Raw genomic sequence first — 14,278 nt, forward strand, 5'->3', positions numbered from 1 at the left:
TATAATCATACAATAAAGGATCCTTCTTTCTATGTATTCGCAATACATTACATTTGTCTATGTTAAGGATCAGTTGCCACTCCCTGCACCAAGTGCCTATCCGCTGCAGATCTTCCTGCATTTCGCTACAATTTTCTAATGCTGCAACTTCTCTGTATACTACAGCATCATCCGCGAAAAGCCGCATGGAACTTCCGACACTATCTACTAGGTCATTTATATATATTGTGAAAAGCAGTGGTCCCATAACACTCCCCTGTGGCACGCCAGAGGTTACTTTAACGTCTGTAGACGTCTCTCCATTGATAACAACATGCTGTGTTCTGTTTGCTAAAAACTCTTCAATCTGATATTCCGTAGGCTCTTACTTTATCAGGTGACAGTGCGGAACTGTATCGAACGCCTTCCGGAAGTCAAGGAAAATAGCAACTACCTGGGAGCCTGTATCTAATATTTTCTGGGTCTCATGAACAAATAAAGCGAGTTGTGTCTCACACGATCGCTGTTTCCGGAATGCATGTTGATTCCTACAGAGTAGATTCTGGGTTTCCAAAAATGACATGATACTCGATCAAAAAACATGTTCTAAAATTCTACAACAGATCGACGTCAGAGATATAGATCTATAGTTTTGCGCATCTGCTCGACGACCCTTCTTGAAGACTGGGACTACCTGTGCTCTTTTCCAATCATTTGGAACCTTCCGTTCCTCTAGAGATTTGCGGTACACGGCTGTTAGAAGGGGGGCAAGTTCTTTCGCGTACTCTGTGTAGAATCGAATTTGTATCCCATCAGGTCCAGTGGACTTTCCTCTGTTGATTGATTCCAGTTGCTTTTCTATTCCTTGGACACTTATTTCGATGTCAGCCTGTTAACGCCTCGTGCTTGCCCAGGAGTCGATGCTCATCATTTTTGGGGCACCAGGACTCCCGGCAATGGCCGCCGTGCCACACGGCCCTTGCTGTGGCTAGGTGGTGCCCACAGGGCGAGCCCCTGATCAGAGTGGGTGGTACTAGGGCGGACGTCTTGCGCATGAAGCGACAAAAGCTTCACCACCCTGGCCATTCTGTTGCCGTCTCTAAGAGTGGTAGCAGACGTGACACTCCTTCTTCTGATCCTTTGGCCTTCCCCTCCCTGGCCACCCCCTGGGAGGAGGGGCAAGCTCACTGACTTGGGTTTAAACCTTTCCCTCAGGACCTGGTTTGACGGTAGTTTTCCACGACCAAGCCTTTGTTTTTCGTGGAGGCAATTGAAGATAAGTATGGCGAAGTTGAATTGATAAGTAAAATGTGGTCCGGTGCTTTGCTCATAAAGACATCTTCTGCTGCCCAACGTGACGCCCTGCGTGCTTGTGACGTCCCAGTCTCTGTCACGTCCCACCAATCTTTGAACTCAGTACAGGGCATTGTTTTCTACCGAGATCTTCTTCTGCAATCTGATGAGGATCCTCTCGAGCGGCGAGGGGTTCGTTTTATCCGCCGTGTGCAGCGAGGCCCTCCAAACAATCGCATCGCTATGGACGCCTTTATCCTGGCCTTCGAGGGGGATGTCCTCCCAGAGAAGGTCAAGGTAATGGTTTATCGGTGTGATATAAAACCTTACATTCCACCAGCGATGAGATATTCTAAATGCTTAAGGTTTGGACACGTCCCGCTGCACCACTGATCCCCTCTGGTGACTGTGGGCACTCCCTCCATGAGGGGAGTGCCTGTGCTCCCCCGCCCATGTGTGTAAATTGTAATGGACAGCATTGTCCACGCTCGCCTACATGCCTGGTGTTTGTGAAAGAAAGGAGGATTCAAGAGTACAAAACCTCAGATAGGCTTACCTACACTGAGGCTCGTCAAAAATATGACCGGCTCCATCCCGTGTCTATGACTTATACATTTGCTTCAGTTACATCCATTCCCCCTCCTACCCCCTCCTCTTCCCAGCCCAACCCCGTTCGCCCCATGCCTTCAGCCTCCTCCTCCTCCTCCTCCTCCTCCTCCGCCTCCCCCCTATCCCACTCCCCCTCCCCCTCAGTACCCATACCCCCCCCCCCCCCCCCCCCCTTCAGGTGCTGCTCCCCCTCCCCCGCCGGAGAATTGCTCCCCTCCTTCGGCGGCCGCTGGTACTGGAGCTCCCTCCCGGAACTCCTATTCCTGGCACCCCGCTGAAAGGCGATCTACTGCTCCACATCGGCAGCGTGATCCGCGGCCAGTGGGCGCCAAGATTGCCTGGTGTAATTCCGTGCATGCTCTCGCAGAAGTCTGCCCTTCTATTCCTTCCCAAGAGAAGCAGAAATGCAGGGACAAGGTACCCCTTGAGGTGCAGCCTTCCCCCTACAGTCAATGAACCAACAGAGTCTGACCCCACCTATATGGATATTACCTCATCCTTATCGGTAACGGATAGCGACTCGGTGGCGTGACTGACTCTGGTCCAATCACTTCCATTTTGGACTCCAGCTTGAGAATCCTCCAGTGGAATTGTAATGGATATTTGGATCACCTTCTAGCATCTTTCCTTCTACTCTGCCACTTGCATTGCGCTCCAGGAGACCCATTTTGTCAGTTCTTACTCACTGACCCTCTGTGGGTTCCACGCTTTGTCGGAACAGAGCCGTGCGGGATTAGTCAAGCGGTCTAAGGCGTTGCAGTCATGGACTTTGCGGATGGTCCCAGTGGAGGTTAGAGTTCTCCCTCAGGCATGGCTGTGTGTGTTTGTCGTTAGGATAATTTAGGTTAAGTAGTGTGTAAGCTTAGGGACTGATGACCTTAGGAGTGAAGTCCCATAAGATTTCACACACATTTGAACTTTTTTTTGTTGGAACCGAATTGGCCCCTTGCGAGTTCAACAACTCCCTTCTACCTTCCTGTTATTAGGGGACTTGAATGCCCACAACCCTCTTTGGGGTAGTCATACGACTACTGCCCTGGGCAAGGCAGTTGAAGCTGTTCTGGCGGGGCTTGACCTCTGTTTACTAAACACAGGCGCTCCCACACACTTTAGTGTGGCACATGGCACTTTGTCAACCATTGGCCTCTCCATCTGCAGTCCTGGCCTTCTTCCCTCCATTGAGTGGGGCGTCCATGATGACTTCTGTGACAGCGACCATTACCCGATTGTTTTGATCTTCTTTCAGTGTGTCTCATTGTCACCCTCCCAGGTGGGCCCTATCTATGGCTGATTGGGGTGCCTTCTCCTCTGCTCTCTCCCCCCCCCACCCCCTCCCCCCCACCCACCCCATAATTCCACACGACAGTGTTGATGAATCTACTCGGACCTTGACTGCCTCCATCCTTTCAGTTCTTCTTCACGTTTCTCCTGCCGGCCTTAGTGGACTCCGGAAATTGCTGCAGCCGTAAAAAGACTGCCACCGTGCGCTTCAACACTTCGAGCAGCACCCTTCTACTGCTCTTCTTCTGGTCTTTAAACGATTCCGCACCCAGGCCCGCTACCTAATCAAATTTCAGAAACGGATTTGCAGGGAACGATATGTAGCTGTCATAGGACCCCACACCCTCTCTTCACAAGTCTGAGCGAAACTCCAGTGAATTTTTGGCCACCGTCCTCCCACCGGGGTTGTAGGAATTTCCGTACATGGTGGTGTTGTTACCAGTCTGGACTTTGTGCCATAAAATTTTGCTCAACACTTTGCTGAAGCTTCGGCATCGGCTCAGTATCCACCCACGTTCCTTCTCCTGAAAGAGCGTTCAGAACGACTGCCTTTTTCTTCTGTTTCTTGCTGCTCAGAACCGTATAATGCCCCATTTAGCGAGTGGGATTTTGGCAGCACCCTCGCCCTTTGTCCTGATGTGGCTCCTGGACCGGATCGGATACATGACCTAATGCTCCAACACTTATTGGTGGCTGGCCACCGTCGTATCTTGACACTCTTCAACCATCTGTGGGGTGAGGGAGTATTTCCTACCCAGTGGCAGGAAAGCATTGTTGTTCCGGTGTTGAAGCCAAGGAAGCATTGTTGTTCCGGTGTTGAAGCCAGGGATGCTACATTTTCAGTTGGATAGCTGCTATCCAATTAGCCTTACTAACACCCTCTGCAAGCTCCTTGAACGCATGGTGAGTTGGCGGCTGTTTTGGATCCTTGAATTCCGTGACCTTATGTCATCGACTCAAAGTGGTTTTCGCTGTGGCCGCTCTATGGTGGGTAACTTGGTGCACCTAGACTCTGCTATCCAGTCGGCTTTTGCCCATCGGCAACACCTCTTTGCGGTCTTCTTTGGGCTGCATAATGCCTATGACACCACCTGGCGCCACCACATCCTCACCACCCTTCACGAATGGGGCCTTCGTGGCGCTCTGCCCATTTTTTATCTGTAATTTTCTTTCTTATTGCTCTTTTTGGGTCCAGGTTGGCTCCTCCTACAGCTCTCCCCATCGGCAAGAAAATGGGGTTCCACCTCTGTGATCTCTGACTTGCGACTGGTGCCTTCCGGACTAGCCCCGTACCTAGCCTTCTTGCAGAGGTGCCAGTTTTGCGTCAGCAACAGCTGATATCTTACGTGCTCCGCATTCGCTGCACCCCAAAGCACCCAAATTATGGTCTCCTTTATCCAGACATGGAGCTCACCCTGCCACAGCAGCCACCACGATTTGGGCTTACCATGGCTGTCCACATTCAGTCGCTCTTTTCTGAGCTCCAGCAATTGCCTTTACCACCTCTCTTCTCCGCTCACACACATACCCCTCCATAGTGCGTCTCTCGGCTGGAACTCTGTCTTGATCTCTCAATTGATTCAAAGGATTCTGTCCCTCAGATTGTTCTTCGCCACCAGTTCTCCTGCCTCCTCAGTTCCTTTCAGGGTGCAGAAGTGATCTATACTGATGGCTCCATGGCTGCTGGATGCACTGGTTTTGCTTACACCTATTCGCGACGCACGGAACTTCGCTCCTTGCCAGATGGCTGTAGTGTTTTTACTGCAGAATTGGTAGCCATCTTGGGCACACTGGATCATATCCGCTCCTCCTCAGGACTATCCTTCACTACCTGTAGTGACTCATCGAGCGGTTTGCACGCAGTCGGCCAGTGCTTCCCTCACCACCCGTTGGTCATCGCTGTCCAGGACTCCCTTTCTCTCTTCGCTCAATGTGGATGCACAGTGGTTTTCATTTGGACCCCAGGCCATGTTGGTATTCCTGGCAATGAACTTGCTGATCATCTGGCTAAGTTAGCTACTACCAGGCCCCCTCTCACTATTGGCATTCCAAAAATAGACCTTCACTTGGCATTACGTCGTCAGGTTTTGGGCCTTTGGGATGCAGAATGGAGCACTCTTTCTTCGCCGAACAAGCTCAGGGTAATTAAGGATAATGCAACTCCATGGCGGTCCTCCTTACGGGCCTCTCGTAAGGCCTCTGTCATCCTCTGCCGGCTCCGCATCAGCCATACTTTTTTGACTCACGGTTATCTCCTCCGTCGTGAGGACCGCCCTCTGTTGTTGTGGATCGATGTTGACTGTGGCTCACCTCTTATTGGACTGCCCCAACTTAGCCATCCTATGACGGACTTTTAGCTTTCCAGAATCTCTCCCCCTGGTGTTGGCTGACGATGCCTCAGCGGCAGATCTCGTTTTACGTTTTATTCGTGATGGAGGTTATTTAAGGGAGGGGCCTTCCACCTTATCGGTGAGTGAAGGGGATGGCAGGCTTTCATGCTCTCCCCTTCACCCCGACTGGATTGGCTTCAACTGGGCTTGGTGGTTCACCCTGGCCCTCTGCCTTCCCACTCCTTTCCTCATGTGGTCTGTTATGTCCTGAGCATCTCTGTCTCCTGTGCTTCTTCCCTCCTGTCATTAGTCACTTTCTTTCCCTCACCTTGTCTTCTGTACTTTTCCTTCCTTCCCTGTCAATAGTTTCACTTTATGGATGTTGTAGTTCCCTCTTTTAATGCGGGATTTTATCGGTTGTACTTAATCTCAGGTTGGAGGCACTGATGACTGTGTAGTTTGGTCCCTTCTCCAACTAACCAACCAACCAACCATACTGTGTGGACACAGTATTGGCCTATCTTACTGATCTGCTTTGCAATGCAGCCCTGGTGTCAGAAGCAAGAAACATGTTTTCAAGCCACTAACATGTTGTGGCAGTTGTAGTGGCCTTCTTTATAGACATATTTTGCAGGGGATATATCTGTGGATGGGCATCTGGGGAAAGCTTCAGATGTATAGAGAACAGGAGGGCCCAGGAGGATAAGCAGAGAGGGAAGGGAAAAAGATATGGACAAAGGGAAGGGGAGGAAAATATGTTCAAAGAGACGGGGCAACAGAAACGGACTAAGAGGGAGGATAATGATACGGAGAGACAGAGAGGGTATGGAGATGAGGTGGACAGAGACAGGGCAGAAGAGCTGGACACAGTGTGGCAGTAAGAGATGTGTGCAATATATGTTTTGTATGTTTATGTGAGCGAAGATGCTGGGGAAAGGCTAGTAACGGATAAAGAGGCATTGGAAACGAGCCCTTGACAAATCCAGAATGATAAAGCCTGTGTTTGTGGCTGAATATAAGGTCCTGAGAGAGCACTTAGGCTTCTTTGGGGGCCAGGTTTTTAAATGATAGTTGGAAACTAGTGTTGAAAGTCTATCAAGTGTGTATGAGAGCATTGTTTTTTATGTGAAGTTGAAGCAGTTTATGGAGTTGTTTGAGGTAGAATAGGGCATCAAAATTTGTGTTATTAAGTGGAAATAGAATGTATGTATAGGTTTTATAGCTTTGTCAGATGGTGTTTAGTATAATGTTACAGCTATTGGATTGCATGGGTCTGTCTTGGAGATTGGATGTAGAAAATTAATTGTTGTTGTTGTGGTCTTCAGTCCTGAGACTGGTTTGATGCAGCTCTCCATGCTACTCTATCCTCTGCAAGCTTCTTCATATCCCGGTACTTACTGCAACCTACATCCTTCTGAATCTGCTTAGTGTATTCATCTCTTGGTCTCCCTCTACGATTTTTACCCTCCACGCTGCCCTCCAATGCTAAATTTGTGATCCCTTGATGTCTCAGAACATGTCCTACCAACCGGTCCCTTCTTTTTGTCAAGTTGTGCCACAAACTCCTCTTCTCCCCAATTCTATTCAATACCTCCTCATTAGTTACGTGATCTACCCGTCTAATCTTCAGCATTCTTCTGTAGCACCACATTTCGAAAGCCTCTATTCTCTTCTTGTCCAAACTATTTATCATCCATGTTTCATTTCCATACATGGCTACACTCCATACAAATACTTTCAGAAATGAATTCCTGACACTTAAATCTATACTCGATGTTAACAAATTTCTCTTCTTCAGAAACGCTTTCCTTGCCATTGCCAGTCTGCATTTTATATGCTCTCTACCTAAATTGTGTCTCATATTACAATTAGACGAACTTTGTTTCGATTTGGAGGTGGGACCTAAAACTTTTCTCTCCCCTTGAATTTCGAGTCTCAAATTTCAGGTGCGGCTTAGATTTGGGAAAATTTTTTTTCCTTGATTTCGAGTCTCATTTTTCAGGTGCAGCTTAGATTCGAGTGCGGCTTAGATTCGAGTAAATACGTATCTTATTGAAGTCTGAGGGTATTTCGCCTGTCTCATACATCTTGCTCACAGATGGTAGAGTTTTGTCTGGACTGGCTCTCCAAAGGCCGTCATTGGTTCTAATGAAATGTTGTCTACTCCCGGTTCCTTGTTTCAACTCAGGTCTTTCAGTGCTCTGTCAAACTCTTCACGCAGTATCGTATCTCCCATTTTGTCTTCATCTACATCCTCTTCCATTTCCATAATATTGTCCTCAAGTACATCACCCTTGTATAAACCCTCTATATACCCCTTCCACCTTTCTGCCTTCCCTTCTTTGCTTAGAACTGGGTTTCCATCTGAGCTCTTGATATTCATATAAGTGGTTCTCTTCTCTCCAAAGGTCTCTTTAATTTTCCTGTAGGAAAAATTAATTAGGATATAGAAAATTAATCTGGAACAATAAAAGGATTTTATCAAAAGAGCAGATGTAGGTTAAGGAGAGGTGTCTCGGTATTTTAATTATATAGCACCTGGGTGGTGAAGGTTAGAGACTGAGGAAATAGAAAAGAAGGGAGATCCAAGAGATGGCGATTTTTAAGTTAAGCCCATTGAGAGGTATTCAGGGCTACTCAGAATTTCAGAAGGAATTCGGGTGTTGGGTTTTGTGAAGGTGCGAGTGAAAGTGAATGTTCTAAATCTCATGGTATGGTGAATCTGAGGAGGAAAAAATGTGGAGGACAGAAAGTAGAAATTGAAAAACACTGTAATAAGTAAATGATCATTTTTGAAAGAAGTAGTTGTGATTGAGAATTGTTAATATGACAGAGGTGAGAATGTGGACTATGTCCAAAGGAGGGAAAGTCGGGAAAGTCATTGCCATTAACGTTGTGCAATGTAGAAGCTGGAATTTGCAGCACAAGATATCATTTGGCTGCCCATAACAAATATGCAGACAACAGATAAAAATATAAAACTGTATTAAATATGAAAATATGTGAAAAGATAGTGTAAAACTGAAAAATAACTCAAAGTTGCAGTGTAGTTGGCGTTAGGTTGGCAATGCTAAAGACAGTGGTGTGCATGTAGAGTGAGAAGAGGATCTGTGATTGAGGAGGAGGTAGGAACAAATACAGTCAAATACAGTATGGGTGAAGAAACAGGAGACAAGAAGAGAGAGAGATCGGATAACAACACCTTGACAGTGCACACTTGGCTGCTTGCATCATGATTGCGTACAGCAGTGTCCAGTGGCACCATTACATACCCCGCCCCCCTGTCCCCTCTGCACAAAGCAGAAACTGCTGGAGAAGACGACACAGGTGGTCCATGGTCCAGCAACATGGAACCCAAAAATGAGATATCAAAATCTAAGTGGATGTGCTTCCAAGGTTCTGCAGTGTCAGGCCTGGGAGAGAATCACTTGAAAGGTACAGCATAATGGACATGACAGGCTGAAAAATGGCAGACCCATTCAGTATTTGGTCGGCAGTATTGGGGATGGGGCATTCAACACTTAACTGAATTTGTATACTTTCTAAATGTTATGCATTTCAAACCCATTTGTCTCAGACTTTCAGCAATAATATTTCTAACATAGCTGTTGAGTACTTCCCTTCCCTTCCCACCCCATTCTCTCTTTCAAAACCCCCCTCTCTCTCTCTCTCTCTCTCTCTCTCTCTCTCTCTCTCTCTCTCTCTCTCTCTCTCTCTCGCACACACATGCGCGCACGCGCACACACACACACACACACACACACACACACACACACACACACACCATTTGGTGTGGAGTGATTTGAGTTGAGGAATTATCAAAAAGGCGTGAGTAGTACTTATTTCAGGTGTTAAGATTATGATCAGTGTACTGGCGTTTTGTGGGGGAAAGTTTTGCTTTTTTTATGTTGGTTAAAGTTGTCCTTGTAAACAGAATTACCTTTTTAGTGTGTTCAGTGTTTTCTCTTCAGCTAATCATTTTCAAGTACTGTTTCCTGTGTCACAATGTTTTATTGACAGGGCTTTTATCACCTGTTTCACTGTTGTCATAGCAAGTTAGAAAGAGGCACAACATAGCTGCTGTAACTTGAACAGTGAAGTTTATTAAAATTTGCAATCAACAACAGCCATTCAAATTTGATATCACTGTTATCATTTGTTTTTATAGGGAGCAAGAATGGTTCGAGAACTGTTTGAAATGGCACGCAGCAAAAAGGCTTGTCTTATATTTTTTGATGAAATTGATGCTATTGGAGGAGCACGTTTTGATGATGGTGCTGGTGGTGATAATGAAGTCCAGAGAACTATGTTGGAACTTATAAATCAGTTGGATGGTTTTGATCCCAGGGGTAACATTAAAGTAAGTACAGCGTAATGTCTTGGGCAGCTTTTTGGACTACAACAAAGTGAGAATAAACAGAGAGAGGTCACAAATGATGTAAAGGTAGGTAAGAGAGTTCTGCTTCCCAAATACAGAATTGTAGTTAGTGACAGCAGTAGTGAAGAATATTTGGTGTTAGACTACCAGAAGCAGAGTTTTCTTCTTAAGAGTTTTGAGATAATGACATTTTATTGTAGATTTTTGTTCATTTTAATTCCTAAATTATGTTCCTTTAATGCACTGCATCATTACACCCTGTTTTTGAGTGAGTGAGTGAGTGAGTGAGTGAGTTAGTTTTAAGGGGGTCGTACATTGTAATCCAAATGGAAACGATGACAATAGCAGTAATTAACATTATTATGAAAGGAATAGAGTGTTACTCACCATACAGAACTGCGTTAATGTGTGGGTGGGTGGGTCGTGTGTTGAGTTTAGAAGAAAAGATTTTGGCTGAAAGCTTAAATGTATAGCAGTCTTTTTGTTGCACCTGTCTGTGATTCCAATTCCACTCTGTATGGTGAGTAGCAATCTATCCTATTCATATATTATTGTTGTTCCGTCCTGCACTTTCCATAGTTCGAAAAACTATCTGGGTTGTTTTCTGATATCTTTTACTTACAGTTAAGTTAAAACCAGAAGCATGTCAGTAGGCAGGCTATAATGGGAATGCATGCCATTACTAGACACAGGGTGTATACGCTCCAGGAAATCTGGTAAAAAGCTGGAAATTTGTTAGAATTCCAGGAATTTTTCATTGTTTTTGTTTTCAGTTAAATTTTTGTAATTCTGACTGGTAAAAACTGATACTGTAACAAAGAATGTTACTATATCCCGCTACTGCAGAATAATACTGCTGCAATAAAACATAAATGATAAAAAAATGAGAATAAAAGTTAAGTTGCAAAGGAAATGTGCCATTTACAACAACAAAACACAGTGCCAACAGAAAAATGTGTCAAAGGCTTTGTGACGAAGACTATGCAATACTTCATAACAACAAACTGCTTCCGATGGGCGTGATGTCACAACTGTTTGCATTAGGTTCATTTGAACAGTTGTCAGCTGACTTGTGATGCGCAGTTGAGTCAGGTATGAACAGTATCTTCTCCCTCTTCTGGCTACTTGAAGTGTAGCTGTTAGCTGTATCAGCAGTTGCAACAAGCAGCCAGATGCTACTTGGGAAAATTTTGTGGCATGCCCAAGCTGCCAGATTCGTGCCTGCAAGATAGTCTGAGTTTTACTGTGCAGGGCGGTAGTCTCCATGTGACCCATGTTTTTGCTTACAGGTAAAAAAAAAAAAAAAAAACTGATTTCTGTGGCCATGTGGCCAGAAGCTATTACGTGAATTAAAATACATTCACATAATTACAGAAAGCTGAAATGTGTTATTAGTTTCAGTTTTATGATCTTATTTTATTTCCACAGTTTTGGTATTCAAGCATTAATACTCTTGCAAAACAATGAAATTATTTTTGTCGATTTGCTAAAGAAATTTGGCTTTTATTAATCTTTTCCACAGAGGCAGTCAATTTATTTGTAATGAAATGTTTCATCCCACACAATTGGCTATTTTAAACAGTTTGCTGAATTTCAAGAGCATGTTTTCATCATCTGGTACGTATTGCTTTATGCCATAATAAAGAACAAAACATGAGATACTACGGTACTGGTACTCCAAGAAAATTTGCATCCTGAAAACCACACTGAAAAGCTTAATATCAGGTTGGGAATCTGGACATACAAATTATGCATTTTAGTGTGGTTTATGAAATTCCGATGCTCTTGGAGTATCCTCTGATATCCTGTTTTGTTTGACATGATGTAAGATCTCTTAATGCTACATATGGGATTCCTACATCATTGTAGCTGTGCGTGCACACTGATGCCAGTCTGGCGTGCCCTGACGTCTGTTGAAATTAATTCTAACAGGTCGCAGGAAAATATTGCGAATGGTGGTTTGAAAAATGTTACTTACAAAGTAAATTTCATTTTACAGAGGATGAATTATGTTCATGTGAGAATGTACTTCAGATATATGAAATTGCAGAGTGTTTGACCCTCATTTAAAGCTTAACACTTTGAGAGCCAGCCACGTAGAAGAATTTCGACCCCAGAAGGCCAAACAATTATGTATGATTTAAAATTTTACGGGCACTTTTGTGTGATGTATCTTAAAGCTTAACACACTCAAAAAAGACCAATATTATATATGAAAGCTTAGCTTTTCTTGTAGCTACACCATGTGTGTTAATTTAAACTATTATGTTCTCCTACTTGTGTGATCGCGCTACTTAACAGTTATATTGCTATTGATTGACTAATCCTGTGTCCTACGTTCTGAATATCTGCAATCGTCGGCTGGCGAGATCACATGACAAGAGCTATGATTGGCTTACAAAAGCGCATCACAGTCTTGATTTCAGTGCTTCAGAAATTAACATGCTGTGTTTGGTTGAATTCGAATATATACTTTCGTAATAAAAAATATGGTCGCATCATAATATGAAAATATGCCACGTACACGTTGCTGCACATCAAAGATCTTTCCAAAAAGCTTTTCTCTTTTTCTCCTGGAATTAGTTTTCTAAAGTGCCGGGAAGTTGTACACCGGTGTATAAAACCTTAACCATTCAAAGAATTGCTAAGTTTTACAGTACCAAGCGAAAGAATACTGTCACTTAACACAGAAAGTGTATCATCACCCAGAACAACTGTACTTAAATTTAGGAATGGAATGCTTAGGCTGATAGAAGTTACAATTTCAACACTAAATTCTTTCACAGGAATTGATAATTCTAGGAAAATGAAAAGATTATGCTCCTGGTGTAATATGCTAGATTTATCCCCTTACTACAGGACTTAATGCTGTCCAACACAATATGCTGTGTTCATAGTTCCCTTTTTCTCTTTTCTGTTCAGTTGTCACAATAACACCTTATTTTGAAGTAACATTGAAAGCCTCTTTTTTTTTCTCTCTCTCTGCAAGGTCACTTGGAATTTTCTAGGCATAAGTGGTTGGTTATACGTATAATTACTAGTTTTATATATTAAAAACAGAGATTCCATGACTTACCAAACGGGAAAGCGCTGGGGTAGATAGGCACAATAAAAAACACACAAACACACACACAAAATTTCAATCTTTCGCAACCCCCGGTTGCTTCGTCAGGAAAGAGGGAAATAGAGGGAAAGATGAAAGGATGTGGGTTTTAAGGGAGAGGGTAAGGAGTCATTCCAATCCCGGGAGCGGAAAGACTTACCTTAGGTGTGTGTGTGCGCGAGTGTATACCTGTCCTTTTTTTCCCCCTAAGGTAAGTCTTTCCGCTCCCGGGATTGGAATGACTCCTTACCCTCTCCCTTAAAACCCACATCCTTTCATCTTTCCCTCTCCTTCCCTCTTTCCTGGCGAAGCTCGAAATTTTGTGTGTGTGTGTTTGTGTGTTCTTTATTGTGCCTATCTACCAGCGCTTTCCCGTTTGGTAAGTCATGGAATCTCTGTTTTTAATATATTTTTCCCATTTTTCCCTTTTTAGTATCACACTAAGATACAGTATATTTTAGGTTCTAATGGCCACGAACAGACCAGACACACTGGATCCAGCACTTATGCGACCAGGTAGATTGGACAGAAAAGTGGAGTTTGGCTTGCCAGACTTGGAAGGACGGACACACATATTCAAGATACATGCTCGTTCTATGAGTGTTGAGAGAGATATTCGTTTTGAACTACTTGCTCGACTCTGTCCAAACAGCACAGGTGTGTAAATTCATATGATAGAAATTTTATATAGCTGTTATTGCAAACGAAGTGCCTAACTCAAGTAATTTTCCTCGTTTGTTTTCAGGTGCTGAAATACGATCTGTGTGCACAGAAGCTGGAATGTTTGCAATCCGAGCAAGAAGAAAAGTTGCAACTGAGAAAGATTTTCTAGAGGCTGTAAATAAAGTTATAAAATCATATGCAAAATTCTCAGCAACTCCAAGATATATGACATATAATTAAATTTATTTTCAGATTTAATTTAAAAATTGTGATTGTCACTGTGACAAATATGTACATGATGATCAGTAATTCTGAAGTTATTGTACTGTGTATGTGTGTAAAAATAAAAATTTATACTTCAGAAATTTGCATTAATTTTTTTTGATTTGATGTACAGGTTCAGGAATTCCTGTGCACATTTCTCTCTACTTGGCTGAGAGTAAGTTCTATAATTTTTGGGTAAATTAGCTGATTGACATAACAAACACTAAAAAAAAATCAAAACTGGAATGAACCAAGATCTGGAAGCCCTAAATACATTTTGTGAAATGTAATAGTCACTGTAGTTTCAACATTGATATTCATCCTACACCATGCTGTGGAGTGAACAGTGGCTTTAGAGTTACTGAATTATGTAGTTGT

General features: G+C 43.8%; 1 protein-coding gene across 1 annotated transcript in view; it reads left to right on the forward strand.

Moving 5' to 3' along the window:
* LOC126236974 (26S proteasome regulatory subunit 7) overlaps positions 1-14,007 on the forward strand; it is a 47,543-nt gene extending 33,536 nt beyond the window's left edge. Inside the window, exons 7-9 of the mRNA XM_049946692.1 lie at positions 9,661-9,852; positions 13,435-13,630; positions 13,719-14,007. Of these exons, the coding sequence (XP_049802649.1) occupies positions 9,661-9,852; positions 13,435-13,630; positions 13,719-13,876 (546 nt within the window). The 3' untranslated portion in view covers positions 13,877-14,007. The remainder of the gene's footprint in view (positions 1-9,660; positions 9,853-13,434; positions 13,631-13,718) is intronic.
* Positions 14,008-14,278: the final 271 nt, after the last annotated feature.

This window comes from Schistocerca nitens, chromosome 2 (assembly GCF_023898315.1).
Source record: "Schistocerca nitens isolate TAMUIC-IGC-003100 chromosome 2, iqSchNite1.1, whole genome shotgun sequence".
NCBI classification, from domain to species: Eukaryota; Metazoa; Arthropoda; class Insecta; order Orthoptera; family Acrididae; genus Schistocerca; species Schistocerca nitens.